The 23,610-nt window shown below is 44.1% G+C and overlaps 1 protein-coding gene across 1 annotated transcript in view; it reads left to right on the top strand.

The window, feature by feature from the left end:
- GRIN2B (glutamate ionotropic receptor NMDA type subunit 2B) overlaps positions 1 to 18,853 on the top strand; it is a 207,830-nt gene extending 188,977 nt beyond the window's left edge. Inside the window, exons 10-13 of the mRNA XM_033514525.1 lie at positions 7,292 to 7,452; positions 10,363 to 10,550; positions 12,323 to 12,561; positions 14,405 to 18,853. Of these exons, the coding sequence (XP_033370416.1) occupies positions 7,292 to 7,452; positions 10,363 to 10,550; positions 12,323 to 12,561; positions 14,405 to 16,303 (2,487 nt within the window). The 3' untranslated portion in view covers positions 16,304 to 18,853. The remainder of the gene's footprint in view (positions 1 to 7,291; positions 7,453 to 10,362; positions 10,551 to 12,322; positions 12,562 to 14,404) is intronic.
- The last annotated feature ends 4,757 nt before the right edge of the window (positions 18,854 to 23,610 follow it).

Here is a 23,610-nt window from a genome sequence, read left to right as displayed (position 1 = left end):
CCCAAGGTTTTCAGTCTCCAGCTCTGTGCAGAAGAGGCACAGAGCAGGTCTGTACACAGCAATCCAGCTTGCAGAGAGGCTGCACAATCCTCTGTGTGCACTGCTCTGGCAATAACCGCATGTGATGGAAACTTCTTCCACCAATTGGATCTCTGCTTTCATCTCAGTTATTTTGCAAGGACAACTATTTTTAAAGTTGCTATATTTGAACTCTTTTCTTTTGCTTTCACCTGCCCCCCTCACCTCTGCATTGTCACTAGGTTGCTCTGTTCCCTTTCCTGACCCGCACGTGTCCATATTTCACCAACAGACATTGACAGATATTTTTCTTTCTTGTTTGTGGGTCTGACCCACACTATGTCTTCCTTCAAAAGGGACTTTAATCGAATTCTTTCCCAACTTCACTGCAGTCAGCTGCACTAACTGATAACTCTTTTCTTGGACTTATCTAGAGCAATTCATGGGTGAAAGCGCTATGCAAAGCAAGACAGAGAATTTGAAACATCACTGGGTACTGAATAATAAGATAAACCACAAAGTCAAAGTCTGAGGGAGTACAATGTAATTTTATGTCCTCCCAAAATCGACATAATGGATTTGGTGCTGTTCAGTCCCCCTTATTTTAGCTTCCTTTTTTTGTTTGATTACAAATCAAGATGTGTTGTTTGACTGGTGAAGACAAGAAACTGGGGTTTCAAGAAAAGTTGATGTGGCAGCTGGATTCAGAGCTCTGAGGAGTCCCAGCCACTGCTGAGGAGGCAGAGAATGTTATTGTGAGGGAATGCAGGAGGGAACTAAAAAGAGCTAGGGTAAAAGGATGATCTGAAAACTTAGTCACTTAGAAATGGCTGAGAGTTCCACCTTAGAAATAAAAAACGTCTGTAATGTCAAAATTACATGACTGTGCAGAGGGGAGAGGAATGCTTTAGGAATGAATCTCAAGAAGTATCTCTACAAGAGAGTCATTAATAATAGAGAATGAGCAGCACAGTCACTTTAGTCTGCTCTCCTCACAGGCCTGTACCAGTGCTAAGATTTAGGTTTGCAGTGTGATTTTCTCCTATGCTGTTGGGCTGGCACAGCTGGCACACTCCTAGCTGGGATGCAATTTTGTCGATTTTAAAGTGTCTACAGCACCATGCCATCAACAGTAGCAAGTTCCGTGCTCAAAATCTGTATAACACCTCCTCTGCCAGGACAGGTGACTGGAGGCATGGGGTTGTGGATGTGCCTGCGTGCGCAATCCAAGCTGCATAAAGAAAAGAATACAGTAAAAACCCTGAATGTGGTGCTGGCAGTGATGATTGACATTTCAGAAACAAACTGACCACTACCTGAATGGAGATCAGGGCAGAGTTGCAGCTTTGAAGAACTCGTAAGCTGAAAATGAAGAACAGACAAAACATGATATATCATAGAGAGGCCCTGAGAAGAGTAATTATGAGCATGGAGTTTCACTAGCATTGTTTGTGTTGCCTTACTGCAAGCTTTTTTACTGTTATATTCTCTCAGTATCTTTGGGTCTTGATCAAATTGTTCTTGATAGGGTGGAGAGTGTGTTCACCAACCAAAGATAAGTCAAGGAAAGACCTATAGGATACAGCAAAAGGATGCAAGAATGGTTGCAGGTCCATATAATACAGCTTGCAAAGAAAGACTGAAGATTAAACTGGGCTTCTTTAGCTGCAGTAAAAGAACATGGAGAAGGAGCAGCAGTGGTTTTCAAAAACATAAAATGCACCTTCAGAGAAGAAGCTATTTATATTTCCCTGCCCATGGATAACAGAAAATATTGCAGTTGTATTTGCAGCTGGAAGGCTTTAGTTCAAATACTTAGAAGAACTTTCCAGTAGTAAAGCTCTGGTGGGCATTGTCCAGGGAATGGAGGAGTCTCCAGCCTCAGCCATCTTCCACAGTGGCCTGGATTAAGAGCTGTCAGGAATGGTGATGTTCAGGAGAGACTCACCAGAGAGACAGAGGTGGAAAAGACATCTTCTCAGGGTCAAATCCAGGTTTGTGATTCTGTGGCATTGTTCGTGATGCAGCTTGGGGACAAAAAATATATATTTTGGGAATAAGAAAAAAACAAACTTTTTATCTTCGAGAGTCATTGATTAGCTGTGAAGGAATTAATTTCCTGGCTGAAACAGAGGACATAGAAGGCAGCTAGGGCAAGACATGCTGCTGTGGACATGTGTAGCCTATCAGGACTTAAGTACAGGCATAAAGCTACCTCAGAGTTATACTTGAAAACCACTGGCTCACTCTTCAGTTTTTAAGGTTCTGAAGGAAGCTCCTGTGCAAACAGCCTGGTTGGATTTTCAGGCAATGAAGAAAGGTGCAAGCTGAGTGCAGTGACATGGAGCTGAACCAGAACAAGAGAGAATCAAGGACATTTGGGCAATGCAAAGAGGTTATACATCAGGAGGGTGGTGGGCACTTTAGGCTTCTTGCTACCCATAGTGGTTGGCTCTCTGTGCTTTTGATGGGAGAAGATATCCTGAGGACTGAATGGCTCAGTGGCTAGATTTGTCTGGGCCAACGTAGATGTCTTGAGCTATTTTAGGTGTATTGGAGTGTCCAGACTACCCTCAGGTGGTGGAAAATTTGACACAGGGGCTATGAGAGACCTGTTCCCAGGGTGAAATTCCCTAGGCATCTCAGCTTGGCACTTACTTTTGGGTAAATGAAGTGAGCTCAAAGTATCTAACATGGACTTAAGCTCTTTAGGACTTGCAGGTAGCAGAGGGGCTGAATTTGTGGATCTTTGATCGGTCAGAGCTTCCTGCGGTACAAAACTTTAACTGGTTGTCTGGTCCTTAAAAAGTGTGAGGAGACATCCCAGAGGAGCTGTATGAGGGTAAAACACTACACCCACACACCCACCCTTGCACCACGTTCTGCCAGCTGATTATGTTATTCAGCAGTGGATTGATTTGGGGTTTTTTAAGCAGTGTAAAAGTAGATCGGCTGATAAAAAAGAGCCTTTTTGTTGCAAGAGCTTGCTGAGTTTGGGAAACTGCTTTCAATGCTATTGGCAAACACTTTACAGTGTAAACAGGGCCTACATCAGGCAGATAAATAAGTGCAGATGTGCTTTTCTGTAGGATCCATTCGGTGATAGACAATATATTGAAAAAAAAATTCTCATCAAATTAATTGTGGCCAATTAGACATAACCCCTTCCCCTCATCTCTAAATCCTCTCCAATTGCTGCTGCATGAATGGGAAGAGCTCCTATCACCTGTTTCATTATGCAGATTGATATCCGAACATCTGAGAACAATGCTGCTTTCTGCACGGCATGGCTCCAAATTGCTAATGAAACAGCTCTGCCAGCCGAGTCACTTAAACCCGCTTTCACTGCTGCTGTCAACAGCTCTCATGGCGAGATGTGGAGGGGAGTGGCAAAGGAGCTCTCCCCCCGGAATGTGCTAACAGCTCCCAGCCTGTGTGTTTATTGCTCTCCAGAGAAGGAAGATTTCTGCTCTCTGACTCTGAGAGGTTACTTTTCCAAAGCCGGGGTCTGCTTTGCACTTAATGCTCCTTGGTTTCAGTTTGTGGAGTGAGGAGTTGAAGAGGCAGGCAGCCACTGGGCTCTGAGCACAGATATCTCATATCCCAGAGCCACTCCAGGCATCCTAGGTGTCTGCTTTCTGCCCCCATCTCTAGCATCCACCTTCACAATTGATGTGAAGCAAGTGGGGCTTCTTTCACGGGTGAGAGGATGTGCATATCACCTTGGGTACATAAAAGGGGAGCATCTCACAACAGAGGTTCCATGGTGAGGAACCAAGTGGGAGGATGCAAGTGGGGTACATCACTGCCTGGGGCTCTTTGGGTACAGGACTGTGGCTGAGCCCTGCTGGTTCCCTCACAGGCAGTCACCCCTTGAGGTAGGTAGAGCTGGGCAACAGGAAAGGTCTCCTGCTACAGGCAAGTGTAATGTGGGCTCCTACAACTGTAGACCCTGTACAGCTGGGTTTTCTGAGCAACTGATGTAGTTGCTTATCTTCCCTTCCCCTGTTACCACCACGTTTTTTTTGTCAGAACCTCACAGGACTCCACAGATGCCTGGAGTGGAGTAGATGTGACTTACGGCTCTGACAGGAGAAATATTTGCATTAAATAATGGGACAGTTCTCTCATTAATCTACATTCTGACCATTTCTGTCCATATCTGTGGTTAATTCCCTTGTCACTGTTCACTGCAGCATTGAGATTACCTCTGCACAGGCTTCCTCCATGTAATGGCCCCTGCATTGTGCATCAGCTCCTCTCTCATGTCTCAGACTCCTCATAGACCCATCTGTCTGTGCCAAAGAGTGCTGCTTCCCTGGGAATGATACTTATGATCCAGGCCCATGGTCTCAGCCCCTGGGAGCAATCAAACAAGTGGCTTTTCTTACTGAACTCTTTGACAATCTGTCAACTTTCCTCCTTATGGATCACCTCCAGTTCCTCCACACATTTCTCTACTGTGTTGGCAGAAGAGGACACGCTCCTTCCCCATCTGTCCCATGAACTTTTGGGGAAGGCTCACATGTCTTCTTGTTCCCTCAGTATGAGCTGTGTGGGACAGAAGTGAAAAATGAGGCTATAGTTTTTGACTCTGGAGTGCTCACTGGAGATCACTTCAGCCTTGGGCTGAGCTGTGCCCACTTACTGCCAAGAAACACACATGGGGATTTTTGCACTACTATCACCTATCAGAAAGGTGCATGCATGTTTTACTATTACTTCTCGGATATGGAGGAGTAGCTCTTTATCTCTGGCATGTTTTACTATTACTTCTCAGATATGGAGGAGTAGCTCTTTATCTCTGGCTGCATTGACTGTGGAGTCAGCTGGACATTGGTTACTTTCTGCTTTGGAAACATTAAGCTAGGTTAGCTGGGGATTTGTGTTCCTCTTGGGTACTCAAGCTAAAACTGTCTGGTGTGGGCCCCATATGGATCCTTTCATATTGTTTCCTGTCTTGCTGTTCACCAAGCTATTGCTGAAGTGTGTGTGCATGTTGGTGTCTGGAGAGTAATTTGCATTTGAAGATCTGTTCTGATTAAGGAATGAGCAGAAGGTAAGGATTGGTTAGTGAATGAGTATTATGTGAATTTGAAGAAGTCATCAACCTGACTTCTTTTTCTAGAAATGTGCTTTTCCAGTTGCCAGAAACAGTACTTTCTTGCAAGAGAAATGTTTCCATTTATTTATTGATTGACCAGGAGCTTAAAAATTAAATCTCGAGCCTTTCACCTGTGGCTGCTATTATGGGCTCTGGAACAGAGTGGGGACAAAAGATAGTTCAAAGCTGGGATTATAACACTTATCACAGGGAAATGCCTTACTTCATAATCCTTCTTACTCCAGTTTGTAGGCATCATGATGGAAGCAGACAAAAGTAGAGATTGTGTCACTGGGAATGGAGGGTGGAGGTATAAAATGGACATGCCAAAACTCAGACACACAAATGTTGGTCGGGTCTGCCTGATGCTTCTCCTGTTGACTGTACTCTGTTGGAGGGCTCTGTGGGAATGGGAATGCCCTGCATGCCTTCACGGTGGGGTTCTGCAGCCTCTGGAAAAGCAAGTTGCCCACACTGCAATCTCCTGGTTTAGCATGTCAGGGGAGAGACTCTGTTTCTTTGTGTCTGGCATGGCAGTGCCCTCCTTGTGATGGGTCCCCTAGGCTGCTGCTTTAATCAGCTTAGTAAAAAAGAATAATTTTAGCATGCTGCAGTGATTTTTCTCCCATCAAAGTTTGCTTTCATTACAGTCTTTGATAGCTGTGAGTTTGTCTTCCTCCCTAGAGGGTGTGACAAAGTTCTGAGAGACACCTTACTGTCTGTTTTATGCTATATGAAACTTCTGTTTTGTTGGTGATGCACTAACCTGAGTTCAGAAAAACACCCCCAATGTTTTTTATTGGCTTAAAGCAGTAGGATATGTGTTCTCTCTCACACACTCCTATGCACATCCAAGTTAGCCCATGTTAGCCATCCAAACTGGAGAGGTGAGTTGACTGGTACACAGAAACAGGTGAACAGTGTGTTCACCTATCCACAGACCCAGCTTCTGGCTGTCCTCATGGCTGAGGTGTTGTGAGCGAAGTACACTGTTTTAGGGGCTCTGGCCTCCTCAGCTGAGTTGACCAAGTTACAAAATGGCTTTAAGCAGAGCTCAAGAGCAAGGCTCATCTGCATGTGTTTTAAGCTAGAACTATCTGTAGATTGCAGCCCTGTAGAACGTGGAAGTGAATGACAGCACATATTCATGTACCAGGTGCACTCCTGCTGTAAAGTGGTTTTGGTCTGACCATTAGCATGTGGCTTCTCAGGATCACAGAAATACACAGTCACAGTCGGGAGTCAAGAAATAACACCAGGCAAGCTACTGCTTGATATAGCCAGAGAGGAGGAGGCTTCCTTCCATTTAACCTACCTTGCATCTTTTTCTTTACTGCTTATTCAGTTCCTGGTTTATAGTTCTGTGCTCCTTCTCATCTGCTAGTTCTAGGGGTTTTAAGCAGTCTTGATAATTGACAGTCTAAATTTTACTCCTCATAAAATCCAGAGAGCACTGATTATGACTTGAGTTAAGCAAGTGGCATATAAAATCTCACAGGCTTACAGCCGTGGGGGAATGTTATGATGAATGTATTTCTTCTGAGCAGCAAAAGCTTTGGAGTGTTCTGCCAGCTCTGTTCTGGGCTTCAAATGTTACTAGTGACTCGCAGCCACTAACAGCATTTTTATTTGGGACATTTGCCCAAAACTTTGAAAGCTGATCATTTGTTTGGTGAAGTGGGTGTGAGGTGTGCTGAGAGGCATCTTTTCTCATTAATTACTTTTCTACTTCTGTCAGAACCAGGAAGTGTAAAGGCATCCACAGTGCTGAAAAAGATACTTCTTAGGAACTAAATGACAGTTCGTGGATATAAAGCACATCACATAGACTTTATTGGAAACTGTTTCTTGACTGTTCCAGCACCACTGTTACATTTTCCCTTTCCTCTTTCCTTTTATCTAACCTCCTGTTTAATCTCTGATCACTGACTATTTAATGCACTTAATTCAGAGTAAAGAAAAAGAACAGCTTGCTCAGATTTATTTCTTGTTTCTTAGGCATAAACAGGAGACATTCATGTTTGAAAACAGTGAAATAAAATATCTTCTCAATTATGTTTTCTACCTGATAGTAAAATAAAATCAGATCAACCTTCTGGTGTTCTCCCAACCAGATGACTGCTTCAATCTAAAAGACTGTGAGAAATATTCCTTTTTCTGTCTCCTCAGTTCCAGAAACCAAACGACTTCTCACCCCCTTTCCGCTTCGGGACAGTTCCCAATGGCAGCACGGAAAGGAACATTCGCAACAACTACCCTGAAATGCACAGCTACATGGTGAAGTTCAATCAGAGGGGGGTGGACGATGCACTGTTCTCGCTGAAGACTGGGTGAGGCTTTCTTACATGCTTACTCACTGCAGAAACCTGACTTTTTGCATGCTTGTCTGGAATATTTACTTTTTAGGGTTTGAAAAATAAGCTTCTATTATCATTCCATGGTTAAAAGTATAGCAAGACCACACATAGCACAGTAGCACAGGAGAGTGACTCTGTGGTTCTTTTTGCCAGGTTTTTCTATTGACATCTGTATAAGAGTGTCTGGTTTTGCTATGTTTATAAGAATTAAACAAAAAAAAAATTAAAAGAGGATCTAGTGTATCCCTGTGTACATAATCCATGTGTGTATTAGTCCCAAAGACCTTGCTTCATCAAGATGTTTCATGCTGATGGCTTTTTACACATACAGAAGAAAAGCTTACAGGTCTCTGTGGACAAAGGTTTTTTTCAGATCATTTATATTGTCATCTGGAAATTCCTTTGTTTTCCCTCCTCCTGTGTATAAAAGATTGTGTTAATCAGGAAGCTGTCAGACTAATCCCACCCCAGTGTATCACCAGCTAATATAATGTAATGGAAGGTAGGTTTGAAGCAAATAGTTTGGAAGTAGCCTGCTCTCTGGAATATTTTAGTATCAAGGGCTAAACAAAACATTATTTGAATAATATGAAAGTATAAAAAATCTAAGCATTTCCTTGGGTAATTTTGGAGACATGGGAAAAATCGTTAGCAAAAAGCATGGTTGAATAGCTCATCCTATTTTAATAACAGTGAATCTGCAAAGGACCTAACTCAAAATGACATTTTGCAAGCTTTTGTCCTTTGTAATTAAAGACCTCCTCTCAGAACTGACCATTTTGGTTATCAGAGCCCAGCCCCAGCGAACAAAAAACATTTTTGCTTAGCACTCATGTTGCACTCTTATGAGAAAGTTCGTTCCAAAGCACAAATTAAGATGTTTAGCCAATTTAATTACTAGATTGACTGAATATTCCTAAACCTGATTGCCAGGTTCAGAGGCCCACAGCCCATTACAAATGGTTGTACCATTGTTGGATATCATCCTGGGAAGGTATATTTGCCAGGATAGTCATCATTCAGGAAATACATATGCACTGTCCTGGAAATATATGGATGAAATAGAGCTCATCACTTGTGATAGATGTCAACCTGGCTTCATATTCACCCTTGGACAGACTTCCTCACAGATAAGCACTTGAACTGAGATAATCACCATACTGTAATATATGTGCAGGAGGTGTATTGTAAACATAATATGTGAGAGAGAATGTACAACTGGAAGGTCGTAGGTCATTTATCAGAAAATATTTCATTTCAGGTCTAGTAGGAGGATTTACTCATCATCTTTGGGTTTGTGGGAGATACAGCCTCAGGAGATTGCCCCCCAGATCCAAATCAATTTGTTGCTGTTTGAAAAGGCTCTCATCAGGCTCTTGTGCTCTCTGCACAGCCCATAATGGGGATTTCTGTGTGTTGAAACAGAATTTTTGTTGTGATTTTCAGCTCAGTATTCTCTAACAGTAACCAATTCGGCATGGTAAACCTTAAAGCTGCTGTTGTGGCCAGCTGACATTGGTAAAGATCTGGTAGTACTTTTCACAGTAACTGACGGGTTAAACATAATATCCTGACTGTATTTGACTTGAAAAAAAATTCATTTTTCTCATCTAAGTCATGCCAGCACTTGAATTGGAGAAAATACTTTCCTTACTTCAAGACCTACTTTGCTATCTAATATTGATACATTTTATAAAGCATTTTAGATTATTTGAGATGTCAGTACAGAAATATAAGCTATTCTTTGGCATAAAGATCCGCTTGACTTCCTCTTCATTTATCTTGCTGTATGTTTGTATTCCAAATTTTCTTTAAAATAAGAAATTGCGATTACCAAATAGTCAGAAAGAAATAGATGATCCTCATTCATAACCCAGATTCACCTCTAAGACAGCTTTAGGCTTAGATTTTATTCAACTATGGTGAAGGTGAAGATGACACCTGAAGGTTGGGTACAACATCCAGAGGGACCTGGAGAGGGTCAAGAAGTGGGCACATGGGAATTTAATAAGATTTAACCAAGACCAAGTGCAAGGTGCTGCACTGGGGTCAGAGCAATCCCTGATATCAACACTGGCTGGGGGATGAAGGGATCAAGAGCAGCTTTGCCGAGAAGGTCTTGGGAGTGCCAGTGGACAAGAGGCTGGATACAACCCAGAAATGTGTATTCACTGAAAGCAAATTGTTTCCTGGGCTGCATCCAAGGCAGGGTGGGCAGCAGGATGAGGGAGGGGATTCTACCCCTCTGCTCTGGTGGGACTCCACCTGCAGTGCTGCAACCAGCTCTGGGGTCCCCAGCACAGGAAGGACATGGACCTGTAAGAGGATGTCCAGAGGAGGCCACCAAGATGATTAAAAGGGTAGAGCACCTCTCCCACAAGGAAAGGCTGAGAGAACTGGGATTGTTCAGGAGAGAAGGGTTTAGGGTGACCTAACTGTGACCTTCCTGAGGGGAACCTACAAGACACCTGGAGAGAAACTTTTTATAAATGCATTTAGTGACAGGACAAAGGGGAATGGTTTCTCTGAAAGATTAGATAGATTAGATATTAGGGAAAAAAAAAGATTTTGCATGATGGTGGTGAGGCATTTTACTGTGTGGTCATGAAGCTGTGGTAGCCCCACCCCTAGGAGTGAGGCCAGGCTGGATAGGGCCCTGAGCAACCTGGTCTTGTGGAAGGTGTTCCCGCCCGTGTCATGGTGAGTGGAACTAGATGGTCTTTAAGATCCTTTCCAACACAAACCTTTCTATGATTCTACATAACATATTGCAGTCCATCTGAAAGAGATTAATTTCTTCCTTAGCTGACTAAAACCACCTTTGATTTCATACAGATTTTATGTTTTCTGTACTATACCTTCTTGTTTCTTGGATCTGTGCAGGAAGTTGGATGCTTTCATTTATGATGCAGCAGTGCTAAACTACATGGCTGGCAGAGATGAAGGCTGCAAGCTGGTGACGATTGGGAGTGGAAAAGTGTTTGCCTCCACTGGCTATGGCATTGCCATCCAAAAGGACTCAGGCTGGAAGCGCCAGGTTGATCTTGCGATTCTACAGCTTTTTGGAGACGGTAAGTGACAAGAAAAAGAAGTGCTGAAATTTTCCTAAGAAATACTGAGCTTTGCATGCAAGAAATGGAAGTTTCTAGCTCTGGGGCTTCAGATGTGAGTTGAAAATGTGGAATTATTAATGGGGCTTTTTTAGAGGCAACACACCAAAAATGCGAAGATGTCACTTCTTTCATGTTGTTGATGCAGGGTAGCGGTATCATCAAAAGCAGTGCCAAAAGCACTAAAGTTTTCATGGAACAAGCTCAGCTGTGTGTTTGAAAAACGTCTTGTGTGAAGAATGTCTTGTAAAAGCAAGATTTCTGGTGTGAATTTTTCACTAGCTTTGAGGTTTTGCCATGACCAAACCCACTAATTATGCCAGACTGTCTGTGGTTATTCCATACTTTATAGCTCTAGACAGGATCAATCCATGCAGAGTTTACAGAATTAAAGGATAAATATTTTTGGATGAAAGAGCTAGATCAAATTTTCCAAAACCTAAAAAAACCCCTAAAACAAAATAAAAAACCCCAAGGAAGAACTTTAGACTCAAAAGCATCTTTTGGAATGGTATTTTAATTAGAACATTATAGTAACTCAGCTCACATCTTAATTTACAGAGAAATTGCTATTAACAAAAATTGTCCATGGGAAAAGAAATTTATTCTTAGGAAGTATTTTCCTGTCTTTCCATTTCACATAAGATTTTCCTTTTTTATGAATAAATAAAATTCACAGGTTATTTTATTTATAAGTATTCTTTTTATCTCCTGAAATCTGAAAATAACATATGGTATTATAAATATGGAAAGAACATAACTTGGACATACTTCAGAAAACTGGCCACCTGACAGATAGGTTGTTCTGTTTCTTAAAAAGCCTAGTATGTATTATTTCAGAGAAGGACATAAGTTCTCCACAAAGCTTCAAAAACTCTGTTACGGAACTACTTAAATATGTGGATTTTTCCCCTTGCCACTGGACTGGAGATTGAAAATGTGAAAAACTAACTTTCCTAACAACATGAAACAATTTGTCATCCTGCAAAATTAGTTTGTTCTGAATGTCCCAGTATGTGCGTGCATGTGTGTTTACCTCTCTCTCACCCCTCATGAAAGTACCATAATGGTAGTAAGTGGAGTATGAAATTAGAGTACAGAACATTTGCTCCTAGCTGATACAAATTAGTAAAATTTTTGATTGGCCAAAGCCCTGGGAAGTGTTGAATATGGACAAAATTGAAGGGAGGAAAAACAAGTAAAAATACTCAAATATTTTTGGAACATTGCACCTGGTTTTAATGAGCTATGGATATGATGGTAAAAAAAATTGATTGAAAACAATCAATATTTTGATTTCGAGTTGGAAACATACAGTGTTTTCATCTAGAAGTGATTAATTTTTGTCTATCACTATCAGTCACTAATTTTTCCCTTCATTGACTTAATGAAAGTGGAAGTTTGTGAAGCCAGGTCTTCAGTCATTTGGTGGACAACTGTTTCAGGATCTCAGTGCAGACATTCAGCAAGTGTCATAGCTGTCCTCTGGTACAGCCTGTTATGGCTAATATCAGGCTGTGGAAAAATCCTGTTGACTTTCCTGTGACAAATGGCACTTGCCCCCATCAGAAGGGCAGTCAGGATATTTTATGGATGTTGCAGATGTGGAAAAAGAACGTGGAGACTGGAAATTACGTTAGATCAGCTTCTTGCTTTCAGTCTGCCCCTGTTTGAGCTCTTCAGCCGTTGCAGTATTATCTAACCTGTTTCTTTCCACCTGTCTGTCATTCTAGGGGAGATGGAGGAGCTGGAAGCTCTCTGGCTCACTGGCATTTGTCACAATGAGAAGAATGAGGTCATGAGCAGCCAGCTGGATATAGATAACATGGCAGGTGTCTTCTACATGTTGGGAGCAGCCATGGCCCTCAGTCTCATCACCTTCATCTGTGAGCATCTCTTCTACTGGCAATTCCGCCACTGCTTCATGGGCGTCTGCTCTGGCAAGCCTGGTGTGGTCTTCTCCATCAGCAGGGTGAGTGCCATTAGCTGTCAGGGACAAACAGACAGTCCTAGGTACTGGAGGTGGAAATATCCACCAAGACTGTCTAATACATAGGTGGCAGTCTGCACAGTGCCATCTTTGCATAACTTTGTTAATGTTGAAAAAACATGTTAGTTTTTTCTGTGACATCTCTGGTCTCTGATGGATTATAGTTAAGGAAATGGAAATTGCACATGGAAATGAAAACACAGGAAAGGACAAGTTAACTGTTACTGCTTGCTACCCCAAAGCAAGTTGTGAGGAGGCCAAATTTGGGGACCCCTAAAATGTAATCAAGTAATGATGGAAAATGAGAAATATGATTAGAAATTTGTGAGTTTTACATTGTCCTCTAAATTGCAGCTTTTCAGCTGACCTTTTGTTAACTAGAAGTGTGCCTTCATTGACAGTGAGAAGTCCTTAACTGAAAGCCATGCCCTGAACTATGCAGAAATCTTTCCACGGAGGATGACCACATAAACTTAGCAATTGCTTTATGCAAATCTGCCTTAGGGTACAACATTTACATTTAAAGTAGATTCTAGCCATTCCTGAGTCATCTTCCACTATTAGGGTTGCTAGCAGTATCCCATTTGGAGCTTTATTTTCCTTCTTTGAAGCCACTGGTTCTTTCTCCTGATCCATTCTGAAGTGAGGTCAAATCTTGGCATTTTTTAGTTCAGCATCTGTAGCAGAATTTCCTTTGATTGTACAAGGAGTATATAATTGCTGCATAACATATTGAAGAGAAATGACAAAGCCTTTTGAATGCAAGGGCACAGCCTCTCTTCTATATTGTTAGTTTCTAATGTGGTTTGGTCTGTAGATGAGATGGGGCATTGTGTTTGGTGACCCTTAGCTAAGAACAGATTCTTTTATTCTGTGTTTGTCTGTTTGACCTGGGCCAGGTTGGTGAAAGGTCTGAAAAGTGTTAATCATCTGCTAGCTGCTGAGAAACCATGATGACATGATGTGATGGTGTCCATTTCAGTTGACATTAATCATCGGGCACCATTTGTCAGGTCAGGGGATAAAGGAGCCGCTTTTGTTCTGTTCCTGGGGATTAGCCCTTACAAACAGTCATGGGTAAAATGAGCTTGTGGAGAACATGGAGGAATTGGGCCCTTCTGTTGTCTGATTTGAGGTTGAATAGAGGACTTCTGCTTTCAGGGGTGTCAATTTGGAGCCTGTTATCACTGTTAAATTTAACAGAATGCAATAAAAAATTTTATTGTACCTCAGTCAATAGTCAGATGCAAAATACCTAAATACCTATTCAAGAGCTCTGCTCCTTCTCTGTTTCCTTTTCTAACCTGCACTGGTGATAAATGTAGCTAAGTTTATGACAAATGAAGCTGTTCCCTTTTTAAGATAGCTCCTGTCTTGTTGATTCACTGATGCCCAGATGATTTTCAAGGGCCAAAACTGACTTTCATCCTCTTGTCCACCCAGAATCATTTGTCTTGATTCTTTTATTCCCAAGGATATTATTGTCCCCATTTGCAATTCTGTGTTATATCTACTAGATTTGACTAACTTTTACAGATGCAAGGAGGCATTCCTGCATCCTGGAGATACAACTTGAAACAAAGCAGAGGAAGAGAAATGGAGGGAAAAGAAAAATGTGAGGGTCAAGAAGGAGAGTCAGAACAGCAAGGGTTGGTAGAGCAGATCTGATTCCATTTGATTTGATTGTGCTTCCTGATGGAAGGCTGATAGGCCCTACTATCCTACAGGAACACTCTCTTGATGCACAGGGTGCTTCCCAGTTCAGGTTCCCCTCTGTGTATTCTTTGCAGGACCACTCACCTCCTTGCTTTCTCTCTTATTTCAGGGTATCTACAGCTGCATCCATGGCGTGGCCATTGAAGAACGCCAGTCAGCAATGAACTCCCCCACAGCAACTATGAACAACACCCATTCCAACATCCTCCGCCTGCTTCGGACAGCCAAGAACATGGCCAACCTGTCAGGGGTCAATGGCTCACCACAGAGTGCCCTGGACTTTATCCGCCGCGAGTCATCTGTCTATGATATCTCTGAGCACCGCCGCAGCTTCACCCACTCAGACTGCAAATCCTACAACAACCCCCCCTGCGAGGAGAACCTCTTTAGTGACTATATTAGCGAAGTGGAAAGGACCTTTGGCAATCTCCAGCTGAAGGACAGCAATGTGTATCAGGACCACTACCACCACCACCACCGCCCCCATAGCATTGGCAGCACCAGCTCCATTGACGGGCTCTATGACTGTGACAACCCGCCCTTGTCGCGCTCCATCGGGAAGAAGCCCTTGGACTTGGGGTTACCCCCTGCCAAGCACAGCCAGCTGGGTGACCTTTATGGCAAGTTCTCCTTCAAGAGTGACCGTTACGGGGGCAGTGGGACCCACGATGACCTGATCCGCTCGGATGTCTCTGACATTTCCACTCACACGGTCACCTATGGCAACATTGAGGGCAATGCAGCCAAGAGGCGGAAGCAGCAGTACAAGGACAGCCTGAAGAAGCGCCCAGCCTCCGCCAAGTCCCGGAGAGAATTCGATGAGATAGAGCTGGCCTACCGCCGGCGCCCGCCCCGCTCGCCTGACCACAAGCGCTACTTCAGGGACAAGGAAGGGCTACGGGACTTCTACCTTGATCAGTTTCGGACCAAGGAGAACTCACCGCACTGGGAACACGTGGACCTGACGGATATCTACAAAGAACGGGGAGATGAGTTTAAGCGCGACACGGGAGGAGGAGGGGGTGGATCCTGCACTAACAGGGCCCATCACAAGCATGGCTCAGGCGAGTTTGGTGGAGGCAATGAGCACAAGCATGGCGTTGTGAGTGGGGTCCCAGCGCCGTGGGAGAAGAACCTGACCAATTTAGACTGGGAAGACCGGACCGGGGCTAATTTCTGCCGCAGTTGCCCTTCTAAGCTGCACAACTACACGCCATCAACGGTGGGGCAGAACTCCACACGCCAGGCCTGCATCCGCTGTGAGGCTTGCAAGAAAGCGGGCAACCTGTATGACATCAGTGAGGACAACTCGCTCCAAGAGCTGGACCAGCCGCCTGCCCCTGTGCCCGTGGCCACCAGTGCCACCTCCTCCTCCAAATATCCTCAGAGCCCTTCCAACTCTGCCTCTAAGGTGCAGAAGAAGAACCGCAACAAACTCCGCCGGCAGCACTCCTATGACACCTTTGTGGACCTGCAGAAGGATGACTCAGCCCTGGCCCCCCGCAGCGTCAGCCTCAAGGACAAGGGCCGCTTTTTGGAGGGGAGCCCCTACGCCCACATGTTTGAGATGCCAGCCAGTGAGACCACCTTTGCCAACAACAAGTCCTCAGTGCCCGCCACCAGCTACCACCACCACAACAACCCCGGCAGCAGTGGGGGCTACATGCTCAGCAAGTCGCTCTACCCCGACCGGGTCACCCAAAACCCTTTCATCCCCACTTTTGGGGATGACCAATGCTTGCTCCACGGCAGTAAATCTTATTTCTTCAGGCAGCCTGTGGTGGCAGGAGGGCCCAAAGCCAGGCCAGACTTCCGAGCCATTGTCACCACCAACAAGCCGGTGGTCTCAGCCCTTCATGGGGCTGTGCCAGCCCGTTTCCAGAAGGACATCTGTATAGGGAACCAGTCCAACCCCTGTGTGCCTAACAACAAAAACCCCAGGGCTTTCAATGGCTCCAGCAACGGGCATGTTTATGAGAAACTCTCCAGTATTGAGTCTGATGTTTGAGTGAGAGGGGAAGAGCGCGGGGAGGGACTGGGGATGTATGTGGAGCATGGGAGGGTGGGGTGGGATCAATCCCATCAGCTACTCTCCTGAGTCGTCCTTAGTTTGTGGGATACTGGAGTTGTGAGTAGTGCAGCACTGGTGACAAGTGCCACCTCTTTGGTTTCCCCTCTTCCTCCTCCTTACCTAAGCCTCCCGTTTTATCTCTTTTTCCATGTTCTCGCTCCTCCCATTCTCCTCCATTCCTGGCCATTGCACTTTACAGTGATGTCGGAGTTGGATATCCTTACTCATGGCTTCAGGAAGCAGAGAAAAAGGCAGGGAAGGAGTGGGCTGAGGAGGAGCAGCAGTGACTTTAGTGTTGACTTCTGCTGGCTCCCAGCAGGGAAAGGCATGTGTGCACACGTCTATGTGTGTGTGGCGGGAGGAGGCAGCAGTAGCAGTGTAATGGACATGCAGGAAAATGCGCTTGCTCAGGCAACTCTTCCAAAAACTGCCTAGATAAGGGTAGTGTTGGATGTGGAGAAAGTGAAGGGAGAATAACAAGACTAACTTGATGATGCACTTATATGTTAGCTATATTGAGGTTCTTGTTATATTATTTTGTGAAGACTATGGGGGTTTAGGGCTGAAATATATATATATATATATAATATAATATATACATATATATATATGCATATATGCTGAGAAATTTTACGCTAAAATTTTGAATTGTCTGCTGGGGGGTGTCAAGGGAGGGAGGGAAGATTTGTCTGCAGGTCAGGCTAGTGGTTTCAGTATGGCTGTTACAGCCATTGAATCTGTGGCAGACCAGTGGGAGAGAGAAAAGAAGTGGAGTCTGAGTTTGAGAAAGCTGATCAGCAGCCTCCCTGACTCCCAGGTTGGTTTTCCAAACTCAGACAAAAGATGCTGGTTTGCACTGAAATAAGGATTTGAGAAAAGAGGAATAGGGTTGGTTCATTAGCTGTGAGCTGCTCGCTAGTTCTGACATTCTTCAAGGGTGGGAGCAGTGTATAGTATGGGTTTGCCTATATGTGAGTATATATGATAACTTTATACTTGAAATGTCTGTGAAGAAAGCAAAATAAACCCACTATCCTATGAGGTGTCTGGAGAACAAACAGAGTAGAAAAGAGCTTAAGAGTAGGGAAAGGTGGGGAGTTTTTTCACTGTCACTTCAGGGGACACCAAACCCATTTTGGCATGTCCTTTCAGCAAAGATGGGAGAGAAAGAAGGAGCTTAATCCTTCTGCTCTCTCTATGCTTGGCCATCAGGTTGCAACAAAATGAAGAGGGTGGCCACTGCCAATGCTGGAAAGGAAAAAACAAATGCCATAGAAGGGTGCATGTGGTGGTGGTGGTGCTGGTGGACTGTTTCAATGCCTCCTTGCACATGTGGAAATGGGAGGAGGGTGTATGCACCCATGGGAAATACATATGTATATTTACTATTGAATGTACAGAGGAAGTACATAGCTTGTCTTCCTGGGAAGGGATGTGCTTGAATAAATGCCAGAGAGCACAGGAACTTGTGCTGAAGACTGAAGATGTGCAAAGCTGAGATGTGCGTGTACATGTGCGTGTGCCTCTGTGTGAAAGAGAGAGATACTAGCACAGGTGTAAAGCTGGAATAGCCTAGGGTTTCCCATCCCTGCAGTTGTAGTGACAGCTTTCCTGGTGCACTTAGTATCAATAAGAGTATTTTTTCTTTCCATTGTATCATTTTAGATGCAAGTTAAATTAAAGGAAAAGGAGAAATGGTAGGAGTGAGAAGCTGAACACACCTTTCATATGTCATCTATCTCCTGAGGTGGGGGTGTGGACCGAGCTCTCCCATCCTGAGAGATATGGCAAAGTCTCTACAGCTTATCCTGGGTCTGTCCCAGTGTCTCAATCACCATGGCTCACCAGGTGAAGGGTTGAGAGAGTCCTGTGCTGAGGGCATGGGGACACTGAAGACTGGGAATTCTGAAGATTGACTCTGAAGGGAGATGGTAGCCCCGTCTTTATGAGCCACATTTCTTGGAGCTGAAAGCCACCTCTCTCACATTCCTCACCAAACCATGGTTGATTTTATCTTATTGTTCTCTTTTTAAGCCAACAGAAGGCCTTTTATTTATTTACTTATTTATTTTATTTATTTTTTAAGCTGAGGCAGGGGGGAGGGTGGGATTTACCTTTAAAGTCAAAGTGTGTGAGGAGAGGGTGGGCAGGTTTGGTGAGGGGAATATTTTCTTATATTTCACTGAAGAAATTATGGAGGAAAGAGGGGAAGAGTCTTTGTGATGCCACCCCCCAGTCTTTGGGGTAAGGGAACTTCTTACTCTTTCCCTCTTCTCTCATTACAAGGACAAAAGGAAAAGAAAAGAGAAAAAAAAAAGAAACCAAACAAATTAACAGAGCGATCTGCAATCCAGAACACATGGCAGCTTGTCAGACACCTCTGATAGCAGCCACCAAGAAGGCGTTCCTTTCATTTGTAAATATTTCTTTTTTATTGCGTTTTTGTATAAATTGGTGTTTCTCTTCTCGTGAATATTCAGGTCGTGGGGTGGGAGGGAGGGGAAGTTTGTTTCCGTTCTGTTTGTTTTTTATGACTTTTCAGGCTGCATTTTTGGAAGCGGTTTACGCAGGTCGAGGCCGTATGAATGAGGAAAAAAAAAAAAAAGGAGAGAGAGAGAGAGAGAGAGAGAGAGAGAAACCCATGTGTGTTGTGTTCCCCCAAGGCCCCCTGTATTGCCCTGTCATCTTTATCTTCATGAATGGAAGACGCCGGAACGTCACTTCAAGCCTTGCCAGCAGGGTTTCATGTTTTGATGGGAACACCCCCAATTCCTTTTTGCATATAAACTCTCTGTACCAGCATCTCTCTGTGGAGTTTGGGCCTCAAGGCACTACATTGTCTTGATAGTGGTGGGGTGAACCATCAAGTTGGCCACTCAGGTTGGACCATCACTTTGACATTAAGAGACTTCTCCAATGCTACTTTGGTTTAGAAATCTTGGACCTGGGAAAGCTCGTGATAATTTCTGGTATTTCCTAAGGGCTTGGGGTTGGGATGCTTGACAGCTGACGAGGGCAGCTAATCTCTTTGGTGGTTATCTCGGTACTTTTCCGTCCCTCCCCACCTGGAACGAGGAAACCTGGAGGGTGGCTCTGCAGGGAAATTAAGCTGAAAACAAACCAAAAAGAAGTTAATGGAACTTTTTTCAAATCTCTTCTTAAAGGTTCTGATTTTTGTGTTCCGGGTTGAAAGTTGGTTCGTATTTTCTCCGAACTGGTCTGTCCCTTGTTCCACTGATCGGCAAATGATAGTTTGCCAAAATCATTATCTAGTATTCTTACTGTTGTAGCACTGTTAACACTCCGAGTGCTCTGCAAATATTAACTGTGCCACAAACCACTCAAATGAATGCTCTAGGGCAACCAGAAAAGAAGAACTGGAAATTCTGGACTGAACCACTGGTCTAACCACAGGAGTCTGGTATTTTGCCTTCTCCCATAATATATTAGGCCACGTGTCCATCAGGTTAATCCTTTCTCCTATAAGTGATCTTTTCTGGTTGCTTTGTTTATTTTAGTTCTGACAGGTCAACAAGTTTTGGGACACAGATGAAGGGGAAGGGGTGGGAGGGGGGAGGGTGTAATTCATAATCAAGAAAATAAATCAATGATGTTATTAAACTCTGATTATATATTTAGAATTTTAGATTTGGTGTATTTTCATTGTAAGTATTCAAGTGAATCAAACAGGTAATATTAGCAGCAGGTGTTGTCTATACTAGAAAACCACCCATGTGCTGTTTATTACCTGTCCAGAAAATAATGGGATTTCATACCAGAGTCTGACAAAACTCCACATCCCCTGCCTTACCATTTCTCTCTCTCTGCTGTAGAAACACCAGTATTTTCTGGGGCAGTGGCTGGGAACATTTCTTCTCTCTGAAGTTTTCTGCACACAAGAATACTGAGCAAAAACCATTGTGTCCTCTACAGTTGATGACCTCTACTGAATATTTGCAGACAGCCTCCCAGGAAAGATTAGGCACCTTTGGCAATGTTTCTGACATTTACCTCCTCACTTCTAGCTGGAGGCATGGCTCTCTGAGAGGTATTTTCATGAGCCATGTTCTTCTGAAGTGGTACTGGAGTGTATGTACTCAGCTGAAGGAGGATGTCTATGAAGGAGATGGAGGAGATATGCAAAAAAATGTGCCGTACACAGTGGAAAGTGGAAAAGCAACTGGCAGGTAGAACTTGCAGCCATGGATCTCCACATCATAAACCTTGTTGGAGTATTCACACAGGCTTTTTACTGTAGTGCGACACAGCACAGGCTGATGTCGTAGTTCTCTGTCTCCCATCACGCCTCCCAGTGAGGGCAGTATCAGAACTTGCAATGTCACATCCTAAGTAGGCAAGAAAAGCTGCAGTCAGAACTTGTTGTCAGTTGAGACAATGAAGCACACCGTCCCCACCTCAACAACAGCAACAACAAAAATCCCATTCTCTCTGAAAATCCAGCATGCGTTGTCAGAACTCTCCAGGTGAGAACCCCAGTGGGTTCAAAATGCTCAGCAATATCAAAGTATGAACTTTGCCTGTAGGGAACTGATACTTCAATTTCCAGCATATGGGGGGAGGAAGGTTCCTTTGTGGTGTTGCAAAGGATTTGATGGAGGGGTTGAGAGTTGCCAGGATGGCCTCTTCTTCAGCAATGTCTGCTGATGTTGAGCTCCTCACTCCAGGAAGATGCTAGCATCCATCTGGAATAGTGCCCGTTTGTACATTCAGATCAGGCTGTTGTTCACAGCAAAATTGCCAGCAAAAGAGAGAGGGGGAGATAAATAATGAATATGATGGTGGTGACAGATTGGAGTGATCAGAGATACCTCAGGGATCTTCATAGGCAAGTCTTTGCTTTAGAGCTTTCTATCAAATATGGCATATCCTCCCACCTCCATTGCTTATCAACAGATGGAAGCAAGCCTGGGAACACAGCCAATGATCAGACTTAGGCCTTTCACACATCCTCCACTCCAGTCAAGCAACCTTTGATGAGCCCTTCTCATGGAGAAGGGTGGGAGGTTGCACTTCCCCACGCGTTTTTGGTTGCCAAAAAGAAAGGGAAAGTGGAAGTGGATAAAGATCAGGAGTGTTGATGAAAGGATTTTGTTCTGACCCTCTGTGCCCTTGCTCTACGTAATTACACTTCACCCTTTCTTCTCAGTCCAAGCTGGCAAAGGGTAGGGTCCAGTTATGCTTCTTTTCTGTGGCATATGCCTGGTCACCACAGGAACCCCTTGGAGCCGTGTGTGAGAAAGAAACCAAATTGCTGGCAACAAATGGGGACAGATTCCAAGCCACGATCCCTATCTGCACCCACTCTTTCCCATAAGTGCTTCCCTGCTGCTGAACACACCTGGCGTGTCCACCTGGAACACACCTACCATGCTGCTGGATGCTGCAGGTAGTTACACTGAGATAGTAACTAGTGGGACCTGATTGTTGTCCCCACAAGGGCTTATTTTCAATTTGCAGCCAAATATATTTCCAAGCCATAGACCCTCGCTGCATTCACCAACACTTCCCTGTGGCTTCCTCTCTCCTCCCCCGTCAAAGGCAAACTGGGGTGCCGAGTGTCTCACTGGCAATACAAATACTATTGCTTCATCTTCATCATGGGCCCTCTGGACCTCCCTGGGGCTGACTGCAGACAAACCTGGGTGTCTGCCACTAGAACAGCAGCAATGAAAACCACTTTGCAATTGGGTTTCAGTTTTTTTCTCCGTTTCTTGAGATTCCCCAAATTCCTCTCCTAGCCATGCCATTTGAGTGAATTCTGGCATCCTTCTGACAGAATGTTGCCATTGCTGACAACAAAACTGACACAGCATAAACTTGCTTGTGTACAGAAAAAGACAGTGAAACCATATTGCAGAGAGCAGGACTCATGTCTGCCAATGTCAAGGGTACAGTCCCCTGAGTGCTGAGGTAAAGAAGGATCTCTGTGATATGTTGGTAGTTCAGATCTCTTAACCTGCTGGCTTCCTGCCATTAAAGGTTCACAGCAAGCACTGGTATACACTCCAACAGGTCAAAAAATAATTCCATGCTGTGGAACAGGGGTTCCTCTGGGCACACACACACACATACAAGACATACTGGGGAAGTGAGACATACATGAACAAACCTGAGACAGCAGGAAGCTGTGAGGTTTGTGTGCCTGTATGTACACACACAAACACACACACACACAGAGTACATTGCAGTACACTTAATGACTCTGTCCCACAACACATTTTTGCCAAGTAGGAACAGCGTGACCTTTCCTGATGTTCTGCTGGTAGTTATTTAATTTATGTATTCACTTTGTGACTTTTACATCATCTGCTTTCTTGACTGCAGCATTACTGTGTAAATATGTGTGTATATATGTACAGAAACTAGCTCAAGCAATTATATTCAGGTTGGGAAAAGGGTGGGTTTTATATCTGTACAGTATTTCCTTATTAAATAATGGCATGGGGGGGGTTGGGAAAGTTAACTTCTAAATTGTGGTTTTATTGGTCTGTGGTGTTTGAAGTTGTTTCAGTGGTTGCTTTTGCTGGTTCAGAAAGTTTATCTGGATGTTATATGTGTGTGCCAAGAAAGGGTCCCCAGAGAGGGGAGGTTTGGGATTGGTAAGGGGTGGTGGGTAGCAGAGGGTGTTAATAATTTCCTGTAATAAAAGCCGTGTTGATTGCTAGGGACTGTTTGTGTGAGGCACAAGGCTGTTTCCTTCTCTATGTGCTTTGCTCTTTGATTACTTCCTCTTCCCTAGTCCCCATTGTCTTCTCCCTGGGATGCCAGCAGGGTACATTTGTTGCTGTGGATTACAGGGATCTCCCTATGGGCCTTCCTCTCCTGGCCAACTCTTCCTTCTCCCTCTTTTTGCAGTCTTTCCAGTACCAGTGAAAGGGGAAGTGGCATGGTCTCAGACCTACTGAGCCATTACTGACCACTTTATTTCCTCTGCTCTTTGTCCTTTCTCTTAGCAGAACCTCATTTTCAGGTGTTTTGATCTCTCCAGCAGCTTACTGCTTCATCTTCCTGGCCTCTTATCCACTTTCCCATCTTACACCGGTTCTTCAATTTCATCTCGATGCCTCTTCCCTCAGAATTACTTATGTTGGCTGTTTGCCCACTCTCCTTCTCTTATTTCTCTCTTGTTGCTCTGTTGTCTTCATCAGCCTGTGCAATGCTGTGTAGAAGATGAGTGAAGGGCAGGCGTTCACTTCTTCTCTCCTGGAAAATTCTAGCCATGA

This window comes from Parus major, chromosome 1A, assembly GCF_001522545.3.
Source record: "Parus major isolate Abel chromosome 1A, Parus_major1.1, whole genome shotgun sequence".
In the NCBI taxonomy this organism is placed as follows: Eukaryota; Metazoa; Chordata; class Aves; order Passeriformes; family Paridae; genus Parus; species Parus major.
This window is presented reverse-complemented; position numbering and strand designations above follow the sequence as displayed.